This window comes from Melampsora larici-populina (assembly GCF_000204055.1).
Source record: "Melampsora larici-populina 98AG31 unplaced genomic scaffold MELLAscaffold_16, whole genome shotgun sequence".
NCBI classification, from domain to species: domain Eukaryota; kingdom Fungi; phylum Basidiomycota; class Pucciniomycetes; order Pucciniales; family Melampsoraceae; genus Melampsora; species Melampsora laricis-populina.
In genome coordinates this window covers 548,822-565,497 of record NW_006768780.1, presented here as the reverse complement: position 1 = coordinate 565,497, position 16,676 = coordinate 548,822, and the positions used below count along the sequence as shown (strand labels likewise).

The 16,676-nt window shown below is 40.9% G+C and overlaps 3 protein-coding genes across 3 annotated transcripts; 1 reads left to right on the top strand and 2 right to left on the bottom strand.

Moving 5' to 3' along the window:
- Positions 1 to 224: 224 nt before the first annotated feature.
- MELLADRAFT_35737 (family 7 glycoside hydrolase) lies at positions 225 to 4,354 on the bottom strand (the record flags this gene model as incomplete). The annotated part of the gene is made up of 2 exons (XM_007409439.1): positions 225 to 938; positions 3,701 to 4,354. 2 exons carry the CDS (start codon positions 4,352 to 4,354, stop codon positions 225 to 227), a joined length of 1,368 nt encoding a protein of 455 aa, XP_007409501.1.
- A 1,067-nt stretch (positions 4,355 to 5,421) lies between these two features.
- MELLADRAFT_85956 (uncharacterized protein) lies at positions 5,422 to 5,984 on the bottom strand (the record flags this gene model as incomplete). The annotated part of the gene is made up of 4 exons (XM_007409438.1): positions 5,422 to 5,536; positions 5,614 to 5,704; positions 5,815 to 5,822; positions 5,965 to 5,984. The coding sequence occupies 4 exons, from the start codon at positions 5,982 to 5,984 to the stop codon at positions 5,422 to 5,424; spliced, it is 234 nt and encodes a 77-aa protein (XP_007409500.1).
- A 79-nt stretch (positions 5,985 to 6,063) lies between these two features.
- On the top strand, positions 6,064 to 9,143 carry MELLADRAFT_71771 (family 71 glycosyltransferase; the record flags this gene model as incomplete). The annotated part of the gene is made up of 11 exons (XM_007409597.1): positions 6,064 to 6,674; positions 6,874 to 7,029; positions 7,117 to 7,308; positions 7,402 to 7,460; positions 7,558 to 7,649; positions 7,742 to 7,799; positions 7,893 to 8,161; positions 8,237 to 8,297; positions 8,360 to 8,537; positions 8,612 to 8,777; positions 8,867 to 9,143. The coding sequence occupies 11 exons, from the start codon at positions 6,165 to 6,167 to the stop codon at positions 8,902 to 8,904; spliced, it is 1,779 nt and encodes a 592-aa protein (XP_007409659.1).
- Between the last annotated feature and the right edge of the window lie 7,533 nt (positions 9,144 to 16,676).

Sequence of the window (16,676 nt, the reverse complement as noted above, 5' to 3'; positions counted from 1 at the left end):
GGTAGGTAGAAACGTTGAAAGCATGAAAAAGAACAAATCGATCATGAAATCATAGTGGTTGCATCTACAAATTAGAACGATCAAACGAAGTATGTATAGAGCTTCTTCATCTCAGACAAGAAACAAAAAAGAACGAGAACAAAAACAAAAGCGTGTTACAATCACAATGTACCATGCGCAGATCTGAGCGGAACTGTTTGAATGTCACAAAAAAGCTGAAAAATTTAAGGATAAGTTGAGTCTAGTTCGCCGATTCGAATGTTACCGTATTGAACAAATGCATTTGGATACTCATTTTCAATCAGTGTTGTGTTCCCTTCCGCGGGCGTGCAAGGACCACGAACCACGCCAGGCTTTGTCGGATCTGCATCAGGAGGAAAGGTGCCGTCCAACCAAAGCATGTCGGTGTCACTTTTATCATCCCATAAACTCAACACTAAGACCATTCCACGATCTAAACTTTGTCCTAATTTTTTAAGACCACCTTTCTGTCTAAATCGATCTTCTCCTCCAAAGAGTGCTGTAGAGGCACTACAAAAATTGTCTGTAATTGAATTATAAGGCTTCAATTCCGGATACACGGGGTGCGCATTTTGAATAATTCGACCCTCTTGAACATATATCCTTTTGATCTCTGCTAAATCACCATATGAATCTGTAATAAATTGTGTAACTATTTTCAATGGTAAAGTAGAATCGACGGTTTTGCCTGGTCCAAAGAAATCTGTTGAACCTAATCTGTAAGGATTGAAATCACAGCCCGCGCAGAATCCCTTTGGACCTTCAGGGCATTGATCACCCATGCAAGTTGATTGACCTGTGCGACTGCATGGATGTGGGGTGAAAGCTTGAGCTAAAGCGTTAGACTCCAAGATATCCATCTCAGGACAGCAATTTCCTTTGCGTGGTGCACCATCTGCGGGGGGATTCAAATTGATCTATAGATGATTGAAGATGAGGAATCAGTTTTGTTCCCAATTCTTCAACTTGACAATGATAGGGTGGTATTTCGAGGAATAAAGACACATACCTCTCCTCCGTTGAAAGCAGAATCCGAGGGACATTGAGCATCGCAGTAACCCGTTCCATAATACGATCCCTGATAACCGGTATTCATAAAGGCTTGGTTATTCGAACCTCCATCCAAAGACATCTCACTCAAGTACAATGCACCATTCATTCCACAAGTCAAACGAGAAAGATCAACGTCAAAGGAGATCTCTCGTCCTTTCAACTTATACAACAAATAACGTCCATCTTGATCCAAATGATAAAGCCTCGAACCGATGTTTTTTCTCTTTGTTTTCTTGTCCTCTGAAACTACAAACTTCATATTCACACTACTACCAGACTGATCCGAATTGTAAACACCCGCGTATTCTTCATAGTTAGCAATCCCACCTGCATCACAATTCTTCAAACATTCATCTAGATTTGGGCATAATGATGGATTCCAACTTCCATTCTCAAAGCAAGATATCTCTGGATTTTGTTTAGACGGAAATTTTCGCCAATGTACATCTACTGTAACAGTTGCCTCGATCATCCGACAACCTGTGGCCTTTGTACACTCCTCATAATTTAAACGGGGTTGAGATTCTATAGAAGAGGTGTAAACTTGACTTACAAGAAGAGCTGCAGTCGCTAATAAGGTAGTAAGATTTGAAAGTGGCATTGTCGAGGTGTGTTGATGCAATTATGTCAAAAAACCGATCGGTCACAACTGATGAGCGCGCAATTTCAGAACGAAGAGGGAACAATCTGGTTCTTCAGCGTCTGAGGATTGCATTTATTCATTTGTGTGTGTGAATGGTTATTGCATCTTTGCTAAAAATACCAGTACATAATCGAGTGACTGATACTGCTATATTGCATCAATCGAGGTGGATTACTTATCTCTGGTCTTTAATTCTCGAGTGCATTTCAATCGTGGTCATAAAAGTAATTATCTACGACGTGACCTGGTTAATTTGGACTCTTTTGAACTCTGTGCTCACTCAGGCTCACTCAACGTCGAGGAAAAGCTAAAATGAAGTCGTTAGAACTTCGTCACTGTCGTCCATCGGGTTTTACCATTTCATCTTTCTCACACTCACACTCACGATCCCATCCGATGGAAATCAAAACCATTGACCTTCAGCGAGGTCATCTACACCGGTGGTCATCTACCTATGTACATATGGAGAGTCATGGAAAAGGCTGTGAATATAGAAAAGAACCGCGGTCACCACCGGTTTGTGTGGTATATACAGCTTTGGTTCCCTTGTCGGCCCTTCCGAAGCATCCACTTCCTAGGATGCAACGGCTCGCCTGCACGGTTTTGGAATGTGTCATTGTTCTCAAAGAAGTGAGCAGATACATTGATGATTTGATGGCTCTCAGCATCTCTTAGTGCTTCGACAATTTCCTCAAACAGCTTTTGTCGCGTACAATCTATCTACGTACATACATGTATTCAAGGACAGCAGACGACAGCATATTGTGGCTATGAGTCAACAACAAAACACGCCCAGTGAATATTAAACTTGCAGCGCTTTGGGTGGTTGCAGTCACAAGTTTCTTTCAAATTTATTTAAAAAGTGAGCATATGAACAAAAAACTTATTTACAATTGGTCAAGAAAGATCAAAGCCTACATAATGATGAGTCATATACAAAACAAAAAGGAAGATAAAACAAACAGGTTTTTCACAACCGAAAATTGATACACTTTAAAGAGATCAAGTTTAGGTTGAGCATCAAAGTAAGTTCACAAATTTGGATCTACAAGAGCGTGAGTGTGATTTATAGGATTTTGAGTAGCATCAGTGTGATTTGTATGATTCTGATTAGCCTCAGTGTGATTTGTATGATTCTGAGTAGTATCAGTGTGGTTGATATGATCTGGAGTAGCCTTGGTGTGATTTGTCTCAGTGACTGCGTAGGTTGAGTCCAATTCGCCAACTCGAACATTAGAAAACCGAATGAAAGCGTCTGGAAAAGTAGCTTCGACCATCTTTGTATCACTTTCTTCCGGCGTACAAGGACCACGAACGACGCCAGGAAGTCTTGAAGAGGCATTACGAGGGAAATGACCATCTAACCATAACATATCACTTTCAGTTTTATCATCCCACAAACTCATCACCAAAACCATTCCACGTTCTAAACTTTCACCTAATTTCTTGAGACCACCTTTCGCTTTAAATTGATCTTGACCAGCACCACCTAAGACTTTTTGAGAAGTACTACAATAATTATTTGTAATTGAATCATGACGTTTCAATTGACGAATACCAGCTTTAGTATTATGAAAGACAGTGCCATTTTGAACATATAACCTTTTAATTTCTGATAAATCATGATTTGAATCGGTAATGAATTGAGTGACGATCTTAAATGGTAAGTCAGAGTTGATCGTTTTACCTGGTCCAAAAAAGTTAGGTGAACCTAATCTATAAGGATTAAAATCACAACCTGCACAGTTTCCTTCTTTACCTTCACCGCATTGATCACCAAAACACTTTTCTTGACGTGAGCTTTTGCATGAATGTGCCGTAAATGAATGAGCTAAAGCGTTGGCTTCTAAGAGATCCATTTCTGGACAACAAAGTCCTTGACGAGTGGCACCCTTTCGTGTCAGATTGACATTGATCTATATAAAGCGAGAAAAAAAGGTGAGATTGATGATTCAAATCAATCAGATAACGCGGAAAACGAACCTCAGCTCCAGTGAAAGCGAGATCTTGAGGACATTGAGCATCACAATAGCCTGTTCCGTAGTAAGATCCAGTACGATTACTATTCATGAATGATTGGTTTTTTGATCCTCCATCCATAGACATTTCAGTCAAGTAGAATGCTCCATTTAATCCACATCCTAAACGAGAAAGATCAACATCGAAAGAGATTTCTTTGCCTTTTAATTTATACATCACATAATGACCATCTTGATCTAAATGATAAATTCTAGACCCTATATTTTTCTTTTTGGTTTTCTTATCCTCTGAAACTACTAACTTTAAACTAAGACTATTATCAGATTTATTAAAATTAGTCACTCCAGTTCGTTCAGTATAATTCGAAATCATATCTATTTCACAATTCTTGCTACATTCATCTTGATTTGAACATAATCTTGAATCCCATCTTTTATCTTTTAAACATAATTTCTTTGGGTCTTTTCTTGAATGAACTTCTCTATAACTCACATCCGCTGTAACTGTTCCTTTATGCTTGAAACAGCCTTTTTTTGTACATAGCTCGTAATTGAATTTGGGTTGAATTTCCGTAGGAGTGGTATGTACTTCTTCTGAAGATTGAGAAAGGGCTATAGACGCTAAGAGAGTAAAAATTGATAACTTGGAAAGTGGCATGATGGTATTTTTAAGATGATGATATATTTCTAACAGTTCTTATCTATCTACTTTGAATATGATATATGTACGATATGAGCGATGAAGTTAGGGATGAGGCAGGATGATGGTGAGCTTTTAAACCCATTATCTTGTTCATCATGAATCCGTAATGATGCGCCGATGTTTCCTGCAAAGTATGGATCGATTGTACCCATCTTGTTTTGATGAAGCTTTGATCAGCTCCTCCCTTGAATTCGAAGTTCAGTTGATTGATCACTCATTCAAAAACCAAATTGATCACCATGAAGGGAATTCTAGGGAAATCTTGATCTTGGTGCCCAGTAAGCTTGAAGTTGAGGCCCAAGATAGCGTCTATGTACTAGATGAAGTACTTGGATGTCTGTCCGACACACTATTTATGATCCTATCCCATTGATCATCAGTGACCATCCTTGACCATCTCATTGTATAGATCGGACATTTTGAATGGTCAACTTTGTAGTGCATTGTAGATGGTAAGAAGAGCGGTGGGAAGAAAAGCTGTCCCAATGGAATTTACGACTCAACACTCTGGCCACCATTCACCTCGACTCTCCTTCCAAAGGTGATCCTAGTTGAGTTCTTAGCTTAACTAAGCCCCTCGCGCGGCCGCGTCCGCGCCCGTTGAGTTCCGATACATCTTCATTTGAAAACGAACAACTCAAGCTGAAACATCATGTTGTATCTTTGATTTGTTCAAAAATAGTCTTTGATTTGTTCAGAGATAGACCTTTGCCTTTCTTTTGGTGGCCAGGTAGGAATCAGGATGTCATGGTTATTGATCAAACTATCTGGCAGCCCACCAATTCCACTTCTTTCCACAAACACATCCATAACTTCGCTTCTAGAGCACTGTCAACCAGTAGAAATGAAATTCTTTGTAGTTTTTTGACATGATCAATATCACGATCACTCCCAAATGCGCCGACGTTGCGGTGTGCATGAAAGGACCGACTTCCCAAAATTTTGAAACCTCGCTAACCCGGTAAGTAGAAACGATGTGATCGAATCCAGATATCCAGTCTTCTGTTATCCTTCACAAAATCCTACAAGGGCTCTGTCATACGAGTTGGGCTTGGGGAACACTCGTTGCCTTTCGACCGATCAACGAAAAAGAAGAACATGCCATGTGAATAAGACAACGAGGTAGATTCGGGTAAACTATGTACGCAATGACGTCATTTGCGATCTCAGCGGTAAAGAAGCACTCCGTCTGTATGTAAAAAGTATCGACAGACAACAAGAAGTATCTTCGGATGACAAAACCTTGTTGACCAGTCCAGCAGCATTTTTCGAAATACTTGGAGCCCGAATTGATATGTATTAGGACTCAAACTGTTGATGGATAACGCAATGAAGAAAAGAAACCAATAAATTAGGCACAGGAACAGGATATATGTAAGAAGGGAAAAGGATCTTAACAGATTTCTAGCAAGTACCATTATCACTAAACCGGAGTTTATGAGCATGTATGTCGTGAGGATTGATGATTGACCAAAGTTTGAAGTTTACCGTGTGATTGATAGTAAAGTTGAAGTTTAAAAATTTGAAAATGAATCTGATAAGTGAAGTATTTTGAAGTTCTTCACATATTATTTTCCGCGGTCATAGTCCCAGTGGGTATCCAATCTGAACATCATTTGTTTTTAGTTTTGATTATCGAGTGTTTCTCCTGACCAGTGACCAATGAGCCTGTTTATGAAGTCCTGCTTGTTTATGAACTTGATTAACACCTTATCAATTTGATTTGATTTCATTAATCATCTTTCATCATCATCATCTCAAAAAAATGTTCAAAAATACTCAATCAACTTCAACTTCGACAATTTACAATTCTTATCATCCAAGTTCATTGAGTCCTTTCATTAGAAAACGTTTGATTCCATTCACTTTAGCATCCATCCTGTCACTTTACATTCTTTATCGAATCTCAACCAATTCCTCATCTCAACCGATCAAAGACCATGAAGAATCTGATCAAAACATCGTATCTTCAAATGATCAATCCATCCCAACCTCTTCTCACAAATGGTCTTCCATATGGCCAATTCCTTCTGCTTCACTTTGGTTATCTAACTTTGCTCATCATAAGAATGAACTAACAGGTGCATTAGATGGTGCAAGTCGTGGTGAATGGCAATCTCCAACAGCTCCTTTACCGATTAATGCTTCACTCAAACAACGTTTAAGAGCTTGGCGTATGGCTCCTTTACCTGAACCTGCTGTTTGGGTTCAATTCAACTTACAAACTTGTTCGGATCATCGGATTGGTAAAAATGCAAATGTCGATCTTCTAAAGGTCTGTTTACCTATCCTTCTAAAAGTCGTTTCTTCCTCTTCGTGTTTCTTTTTTCGATCGAGGTATATCCACACCTCTCCGCATACATCATCGTCTGTCATTTCACACACAGAAACTTTACTTCGTTTTATATCTTTCTAGCCGATCACGACCGCTTTGAAATCTTGAGCTAACCGTGTGGTTTACCTTTCCGTTCCAGCGCGCTCATCTCATGTGGGCCACGATGAATCGGACTCATTACCGTGACAAGCGAGAAGAATTGATCACTCATCTCGAGACAGCTTCTAGCAAAGGCTACTTAGACCCTAAAAACCATGGTACTGGTCGCGGTATTGTCTTTACAGCTGGTAATGCGGTAAGTAACTGATTTCTAATATCACAATCCTATCATTTCACCAATGATTTCACCTTTACTGAATAACGGTTTTTTCGACCATCATAGGATACATTTGTTAGAGTGCTTTTAGGTGTAAGAATGTTAAGAGAAAATTTAAAATGTGAATTACCCATTGAAATCTTTAGTTTTCCAGGTGAAAGACCCACCAATGAGATCCGTGAATCATTAAGAAGATATAATGTTTCATTTAAGATTGTTGAATGGGCTAAGAAGGATTCACATCGAGCTAAAAACTTTGTAAAGTCATCTTTCTTTTGGGATCAAAACCCTTTTTTCAATGTCTCGATCGTTTTACTCATTGGAAGAATCAATTTTTCCTCTTGATTTTAGCATATCAAAGCTTCTGCTTTAGTCATGTGTTCGTTTCGTGAACCGCTATATCTCGACAGGTATGCCCGTCTACCGTGTTTTTGGTCATCGCGTGTCGATTTGCAGGTGCTGACTTGCTGCAATGCTGGTTCTTCAAAACCACGATCATATACACAGTGATAACCTTCCGGCACTGTTAAAACCAGGTCAACTAGAAAATCTGTGGGAATCCAAAGCATATAAAAAACTCGGAGCACTTTTTTGGCCCGGTCAGTCCCTATGATTAGCCAGAAAAACACGCCAAAAACAGATTCACTTACGCATTTGTTTGATTTTGGGTTGGAATGGACTGGCGACGAAGATTATTGGAAGACGCATGCAGATGTTCCTATCTGGCTCTTGATTGGCACTCAATGCCGGTACGTGCTAATTACCCATACATATCCCTATCCCTAAAAAAATCTACTATGGACGTCTTGGAAATAGTTTCACTTATTGATTCTTCTCATCAGTGACGAATGGGAACAAGAAGCCGGACAGATCCTGATCGATAAATCCCGACACCTGGATGTCTTGTTGCTTTCAGAACATATGCTTCAACACTGGCAATATTGGTTTCAAATATCAGACGGTGATAAAGATGTCTTTAGATATGCTATGTTGGCATTAAGAAAACGTTGGGCACTTCCTGGAAGATATCTGGGTGCTGCTGGTTTGTCTTGGAATACTCAATCTGGATATTGCGGTCATACCATGTTACAACATGATATCGAGGGACGACGTTAGTGTTCTTTTATTGTTTATGATTTTTGTTCATCATTCTCAAACGGTCTGATTTAAATATCGGGTTCAATAGCGTTGTTTGTTCATATGAACTTACTGAAACAAATTCCTAGTGGAATCAGTCGCGGGACAACGTGAGTAATAGGTTTGATTGTATTTCAATTTTTCCAATTTCTTAACAAAACTCGTTTGACAGATTCAAGCGAACTCGTGATACGCAAATTCCTCTCTTAGCAAATGAGACATTGGGAGATTGGGGAGTGGAAGCAGATATGTTGGCAAATGCTGATGTGAATGGAAAAGCGATTATGGATGCACCTGCACCCGTGAGAAGAAGAGCGGCTCTTGAACGTGGCTTAGTACCTTTTCTTCATGTAAGTATCTTCTTTGTGAATTCTCATTGATGTCTTTGATTAACAAAGAAAGCTGGACCAAAACATTCTTGTAGGGCGGGTCTGTGTCAGCCGTTTGTGTAGATGTGAGATGGTCAGACCCACGTACAGAGTTGGAAAAGGATTTACAGGAAGGAGATGGGATTGAATGGAAGAATCCATTGGAGATAGCTCAATGGAATGCTGATGATCGATTGGCTGGATTTGAAGATAAATTCTTTGGTATGTTTTTGATTTTCTTTTTGGGTTTACAAAACATATGAAGGATCATGTTGATGTTTCTTTTGGATTTTTTGTAATGATTTTTTTAGATATGGGAGGAAGAACCAATCAAGCGGCTGGGTTCTGATATTGTACTGGGTGATCTTGTTCAGACTCATGAAGTTACAAACCGATATTGGTTTCTTTCAAGGATTTGTTTGGTATGAGGAAGAGAATTGAGTGGAAAGAAACTTGTTGGATTTGATATAGACTTTATTTTTTTTGATCTGTGATCTGTGATCTTTTTTCATTGGTTTGTTTTAGTTTTTGGAGTTTAAGTTTGAGTTTGTAGAACTTTTTGCAATTGGACTGTTTTTATTTAAGAACAGGAGTGATTAGAAAGATGAAAGGTTGGAAAAAAACATTATGGACAAGAGAAGATTGAAGACATAAACCCACCTAGGATCAACTGCCTCTTGAGAGGGTGATAAAAGTTTCAATGTAGCCTGAATGACACTGTCAGCCCCTGCTGTGTTAATCCACAATTTCATTGTTATACATTTTTTTGCATTCCTTTAAGTGTTTATTGAGCTGCTAAGCTATCACACTATGTGATATGTCCAGCACTGGTAACATCCTGCTGGCTGTGTCAGGTAAAAGGCTTGCTGTGGGCTGTTTCATCCAGATTATGTGTTGACTTTTTATACGAAATAGAAAGGCAGGAAGTAAGGGGGTGGGAATTGATATCATTCCTGAGGCTGAGGTCTTTTCAAGGGATGGGGTTCATTTGTGGCCCTAGCCCAAGTGCAATGGTTTTCAAATCTCCATGTGGAGTTTCAAAAAGTAGCAATAAGTTTGAACCTTTTGAGGTCTGAGAGGATTGGTTTGTTCATTTTGGCAACGGTGTGGCCTTGAAAATTATGTTCAAGCTTGTTTTGATGGTTTATGTGTCTGACAGATCAATAAAGAATTTAACTGTTTCTATTCCATGTTGGAATTCACAGACTGGATCAATCATGAGCTGTTTGAATCTATTGAGGTAGGTGTTGAGTGGTACATGACTTGATTGAATTTGTAGTTGTGTGATGGTGGTTACTTTGTGTTTGAGGAGTCATGATAGAGCATTGAGGTGTTGCTTTGGCTGGGGATTGTGAGCCATGACTTGATTCTGTTGATTTCTTTGTTGGTAAAGGCTTTGGTTTGTGGCAACTTACATTAATCAATGGCAGAGATGAAGGTTGTAGAGTCAAGTGTAGTTGCGTCAGCCCTGGGTACATATACATGTACCCAAAACTAACTTATAATATATAATTTTCACTTATAAATCTAATTACATGTACATGCAACTTATAAAACACATGTAACATATAATAAAACATATAAAAACATCAATTACATATACATACACATTTAACAACATATGTAATATGTAATAAAACACCAATTACACCTCATAACTCAGTGTCAAGAGTTAAAATGCTTATACTACATAATTTACATAACACATATATGTAATTAGGTAATATTAATAATAACAATAACTAATAATTATCATTAAACCCTAAACCACAGCAGTGATACAAACAAATATCACTACAGTTAGGTTTGGAGAGGAGAGTATATAAACTCCTCTTCTCTCAGCCTCCAGAGATTTTCCTTCAAGCATTTTTATTACCCACATCTTTTAAAGAACCCTTTAAAGTTCTATTGAAGTACATAATCAAAAGTCTTATAACAATAAGACTAGTGATTCACTTCAACTTTTTAAAGCAGATTACTGCCTAAAAGATAAAGTAATTCTTTTCTTCATCCCTTGGATCCTCTACTTTCCCCAAGTAGAACTCTTCAGGTTAGTGAACTCCCAAAGAACTCCAGGTTAGTCACCTTTTGAACAACTGCAGGTTAGTAACCTTCATCAACTCACAGGTTAGTGACCTGTTGAACAACTGCAGGTTAGTGACCTACATCAACTCACAGGTTAGTGACCTTCTGAATAACTACCAGTTGGTGACTATAAACAACCAGGCTAGTGAGCTACACCTCACTCTTTAATCTATTACCTTAAAGATTAAAGGAGGGCTTTGGATCCCGCCTTCTCATATTGTATTTCAAACCTCCTTTTAAGGAGTCATTTAACTGTAGTCTGTCTGGATTTGCCAAACAGACCAGTTCCCTTCTTCCTCATCCTTTCTTTTCTTTATAATTTTATTGTAATTACATTATATTTGAAATACAACCTTAATTATATGAAATTACAAACTTACCTTGCCATCTTTAGTGAGCCTTGAGTACTCTTTTGAATACCCAACCCTCACAGGTTGTGAATGTGCCGGGTAGATCACCTTTTGCAAGTGTGTTTGCAAGCTTGTCGGCGACCTTGTTTTCTGGGATGCTTTGTGGACTGGGCACCATTGTATGGTGACTTTCATTGATGGAAAGCTCTGGTGGATACATTTGAGTATCTTGAAGGTTTGTTGCCAGTTACCTAGTGAGGAGACAGAAGATGAGTTAGCTTTTAAATCTTTCACCACTTTCTCGGACAATAGATGCATGGTGTGTGGCTGGTGTAGCCATTTCTAGCACCATCTTTAGCCCTAGTTAGTGTTATAACTGGTACTTACGTGACAGTTCAAAGATCACATTTCACACATTAGAACACCACTTTAGATAGCACGCACAGTTGTACTTTGATTCCTCATCTGACAATCTGAATACCAACTCACAGATTGCTCACCCTCATCCTCCGTGCCAAGAGCCCGTGCCAAGATCATAACATATTGTCAGATCTTCAATCCGACGGATGACGAGGTAGCTAGAACTGATCCAAACCAAAAACCGATAACCCCAAATTTCTAGATCTGATACCATTACCAACAAGTTGGTAGATCGATTACATCCTGAACCTTAATTATAACTTTATTTTAAGACACAAGATCATACTGAAACCAAACTCTGAACATTATTTGAGAAGACTTTGAACCTCATAAGAAGATCTAGACTGAAACTTAGATTGAATCAAAAGATCAACATCACTGCACCCTGCATAGACGCCACCACGTCTCCCACATTTAGCACCCCGCATTTAGAAGACAAAGAATCAGACAATTCTGGTTTTTTCACACCAACTCAACTCACCGCGTCATCATTGAGCCCAATGGATGTCACCACCACCCAGATGGAAAGCTTCCAACGGCAATTGAATGAACTTGCCGGCGCTCTTGCCGAAGAAAAAAAGCTGCGTGCACAAGCTGAAGCCAAACTTGCCGAAGTGAGGAATGCTCAGCCTCAAACACATCAGCAGACTGCTGCCGCACGGGTCAACCTCCTGCACCACAACCTGAGCCCGCCAGTATACCTAAGGGCCCCAAGGTTTTGACACCAGACAAATTTGCTGGTGCACAAGGTAATCTGGCTGAGGTCTTTGCCAGCCAAGTGCAACTTTATATGATGGCACATCCTTATGTAATATCCGGATGATCATAGTAAAGTTGTATTTGCTCTTTCTTACCTCACGGGCACAGCAAGTAGTTGGGCTCAACCGTTAGCCAAAGAACTGTTCCACCCTGCGACTTGTCATCTCGTCACCTTTGATAGATTTGTTCAAAACTTTGAAGCTATGTATTTTGATACAGAGAAAAAAGCTAAGGCTGAGAAGGCGATTCGGAGCTTGACGCAGAAAGGAACAGTGGCGGAATATACTCATGAATTTAATATGCATGCGGCAAACACTGGATGGGAAATACCAACCCTCATTAGCCAATTAGAACAAGGTCTCAAGAGGGACATCCGTGTCGCCATGGTCTTAGTTCAAGAGGCTTTTGAGTCAGTCGAGCAAATTGCCAACCTCGCGATCAAACTTGACAACAAGCTTCATGAAGTCCCCAACACTTCAATCGCATCTTACTCACCTGCAGCGGATCCCAACGCTATGGAGATATCTGCATCTTTCACCAGATTGACCAACAAAGAACATAATGATCATCTTAGGACAGCCTCATGCTTTAAATGTGGTGTTCAAGGCCACAGATCAAATGTATGCCCTGAAAAGTTTAAAGATCAACATGATAGAGGTAATAAGGGGAAAGGCAGTTATCAAAGACATATTGCAGAGCTGGAGGTTAAATTAGCAGCTATGAGCAGCAGAAATGACGGCGGACATGATCAGATGGAAGGTATTAGTCGAGCAGACCTCTCAAAAAATGGAGGCGCTCAGGAGTGACCTTTGGGCCTACCCTGAGCAAAAGGGATCTAAGGAGTGTTGTAAATCTGGGGGCTAGTGAAGTTATTGCATGCAATGAACTTGATCCATGGTTATTCATTCGCACTCCCCAAATCCCGTGCCACAACAATTGAGACCCCCAATCCCCTATTCCTCATCAACTCTGGGGCAACCCACGATGTCTTAGGAGAATCCTTTGCAAACCAACAAGGCCTCCTACACCACACAATCGAAAGCACCCGCAGTGTCACTGGATTTGATGGCTCCATGAGCCAGTCATCTCATGAAATTGACCTCTACCTCGGACACAACAAAATCCCAACTTCATTTATCATCACTCGCATCAAGGATACATATGATGGTATACTAGGTATACCGTGGATCCACCGACACAGCCATCTCATTGACTGGAACAATGGCGTAGTCAACCTCAGGAAAGCCATCATTGCGACCACAGATGTGGTCTCGCCAAAGCCCAATATTCTACAAAATGAAGACGCGACCAACCACACAGACGACTTTGAAACACCTGGGACTGATGCGTCAGTCTTGCCCAATCCACACCATACCCCAGAAGATCCCGTAGTGGAGCCCAATGGGCACGTTAGGAAATGTGGCGAGGAGGCTTGTGTTAACAATGACACTTTACAGCCCCCGCAATGTGAGTTTGTCAATGTACCCTCTCTACACCCGTCAAGAACAGCTGGCAAGCTTTGTTCCTTCCTAGAACCTGAACGCACAGATTCACAAAACCCACCTACCGGACCCCACCAATCACCGTCTAAAGTGACAGAAACCAAATTGGGTCAAACACGAATTGCGACTGGTCCTTCAGTCTTGTCATACCCAAAAACACCTTCATTGGATCCCGGAATGGAACTTTTGGAGGAAGCTAGGCAATTTGACGAGGGGGTTAGTGTGTTGTATGATGCACCACGACCCCCGCAATGTGAGTTTGCTGCTGCATCATGTTCCCTTGTGACCAAATATGCTGGCCAGCGTGATTCTCCTCAAAATTTTCCATTAGTTCTGGCGGACGCAGCACAAGCTTCCTGGTCGACGTCGGCGAGGTTGGCGGCCAAGGGCAAGAAGAATACACCAGCTAAGCCGATTGAGGAACTTGTCCCATTGGTGTATCACCGCCACCTGCACTTATTCAGGAAGTCGAACTCACAATGTTTAACACCAAGACGGCGCTACAATGTCAAAATTGATCTAGTACCCGGCGCCCAGCCTCAGGCCAGTCGTATGATACCATTATCGCCGGCGGAGAAGGAAGCATTAGATGAGATGATTAACACCGGTCTAGCAAACAGCACTATACGCAGGACGACCTCGCCTTGGGCCGCCCCGGTCCTGTTCACTGGAAAGAAAGATGGCAACTTAAGACCATGCTTTGATTATCAAAAGCTCAACTCACTCACCGTGAAGAACAAATATCCACTGCCCTTGACAATGGACCTAGTGGATAGCCTACTTGACGCCGACGAATTCACAAAACTCAACCTCCGCAACGCTTATGGAAACCTGCGTGTTGCAGAGGAAGACGAGGACAAACTAGTGTTCATATGCCATGCAGGCCAGTTCGCACCTCTCACCATGCCTTTTGGACCCACAGGAGCCCCCGGTTTCTTTCAATACTTTATGCAAGACATATTTGTTGGGCGGAATGGTAAAGATACGGCGGCATACCTGGTAGACACCATGATCTACACAAAGAAGGGTCAGAAGCACGAACCGGCAGTTGATAGTATACTGGAGACATTAGGTAAACATCAACTTTGGCTGAAGCCCGAAAAGTGCAAATTTTCAAAGTCAGAAGTGGAATACTTGGGTCTATTAATATCTCACAACAGAATCCGGATGGATCCCGCTAAAGTCAAGGCAGTGTCCAATTGGCCAGCACCAAGATCTGTCAATGAACTTCAACGATTCATTAGGGGGTTTCAAGTTGGCCAAAAAGTGCCTAAAAATGTGTGTACTTTTGCCTCCCAACCCTTGAATTTTCATTCATTTTTGTAGAATAAAGACTAGAATGTGCTTCTTGGGAAAGGCGTTTTAGAAGTTTTTTAAAAATTTGAAAATTATAAGCTATGTTTTTATGTAGGGACATTTGAACTTTAGGCATTTTTTTTAACTTGAAACCCCCTATTGGCTTCTCCAACTTCTACCAACAATTTATAGACCACTTCTCTAAGACCACACGGCCCCTCCATAACTTGACAAAGAATGATGTTAAGTCTATTTGGGACGAGAAATGTGAAAACGCCTTCAACACGCTCAAGACTGCTTTCACCACAGCACCAATCCTGAAGATTGCGGATCCGTACAAACCATTCATATTAGAATGTGACTGTTTGGATTTTGCATTGGGCACGGTATTATCCCAGCATTGCTCAAAGGACAATGAAGAAATTTCCAAACACAACTTCAAGATACAGGAGAAGACGGAGAAAGAAGTGAAAGGGCAAGGTTTTTCCCACAGGGTTTTTTTAACGCTGCCCGTGGGAAGAATGCAGAGCTTGCAAGAGGAAGCTTGGGCATTAAATGGGGGATGATGTTATAACTGGTACTTACATGACAGTTCAAAGATCACATGGCACACATTAGAACACCACTTTAGATAGCACGCACAGTTGTACTTTGATTCCTCATCTGACAATCTGAATACCAACTCACAGATTGCTCACCCTCATCCTCCGTCCCAAGACCCCGTGCCAAGATCATAACAGTTAGACAACCTGGTACTCTGTCTGATAGGGCCCCTGAAAGTTTGCTGGTCCTAAGTGAACTGCCTTCAAGATAATGGTATTTGCACACCACATCAATTGCTGCTGCGGTTTTGGTTGGGGTGAAGCCTTCTGTGAATATGAGTATGTGATGGCCAGTGGGTTTGAGCTTGAGTGTGCCAGAAATGGCTATGTCCTTGTCTTCCTGGGAAACTGTTGAGGAGTTGGGTGGGTGTCACATCCCTGAGCTACTGGTCATTGGCAGGCACTTCAACAGGATTTTAGAATGATTTCAACATAGTATCACTTTGGTGGTCATTTGCCCAGAATACCATCATCATTCTAATGTCATCATATGTCATCACAAACCTGTACACACCTTCTCCTTAAAGATCTGTCCATTTCCTGGTAGTATGTTATGAGTCACGTGCTTCAAGTAGATCTCCTTAATCTGTGTGTTTAGGACAAGCTACCTAGTATACTTGTTTACAGCTCTTTCAGCACCATCAACATATTTACCTCGGATTTTGTAATCCGAGGTATCCTCGGATGCAAAACCTCGGACAGAAGCTTCCCGAGGTTTTGATCCGAGGTAATTCTCAGGGCAAAAAAATACCTCGGGCAAACAAGGTTTGTCCGAGGATTTGCCTCCGATGATGCCTTGGATTTCTCAACCCGAGGCATCTATGTTGGCAGTGCAGGCTGCCCTACCTAAGCACATAGGATACTATTCCCTACTAGAGAGCGCAGCCGCCTACATGTTTATGGTTTGGGGGTGGTCCCAAGGGTAAGGGAATGTAGGGGAGCCGGCTCCCGCCAACCCCCTTTCTTTACCCCTAGGACAAGAGCAGTGTCTGAGAAGAGAAGACTTCTCAACCCAGATGGTGGGTGTGTTTTCAAAGCTTGAGTTTTAATTTCAATGATGATTTTTTTTACAAAAACAAATCAAAAAGTTTTTTCCAAACCAAATTG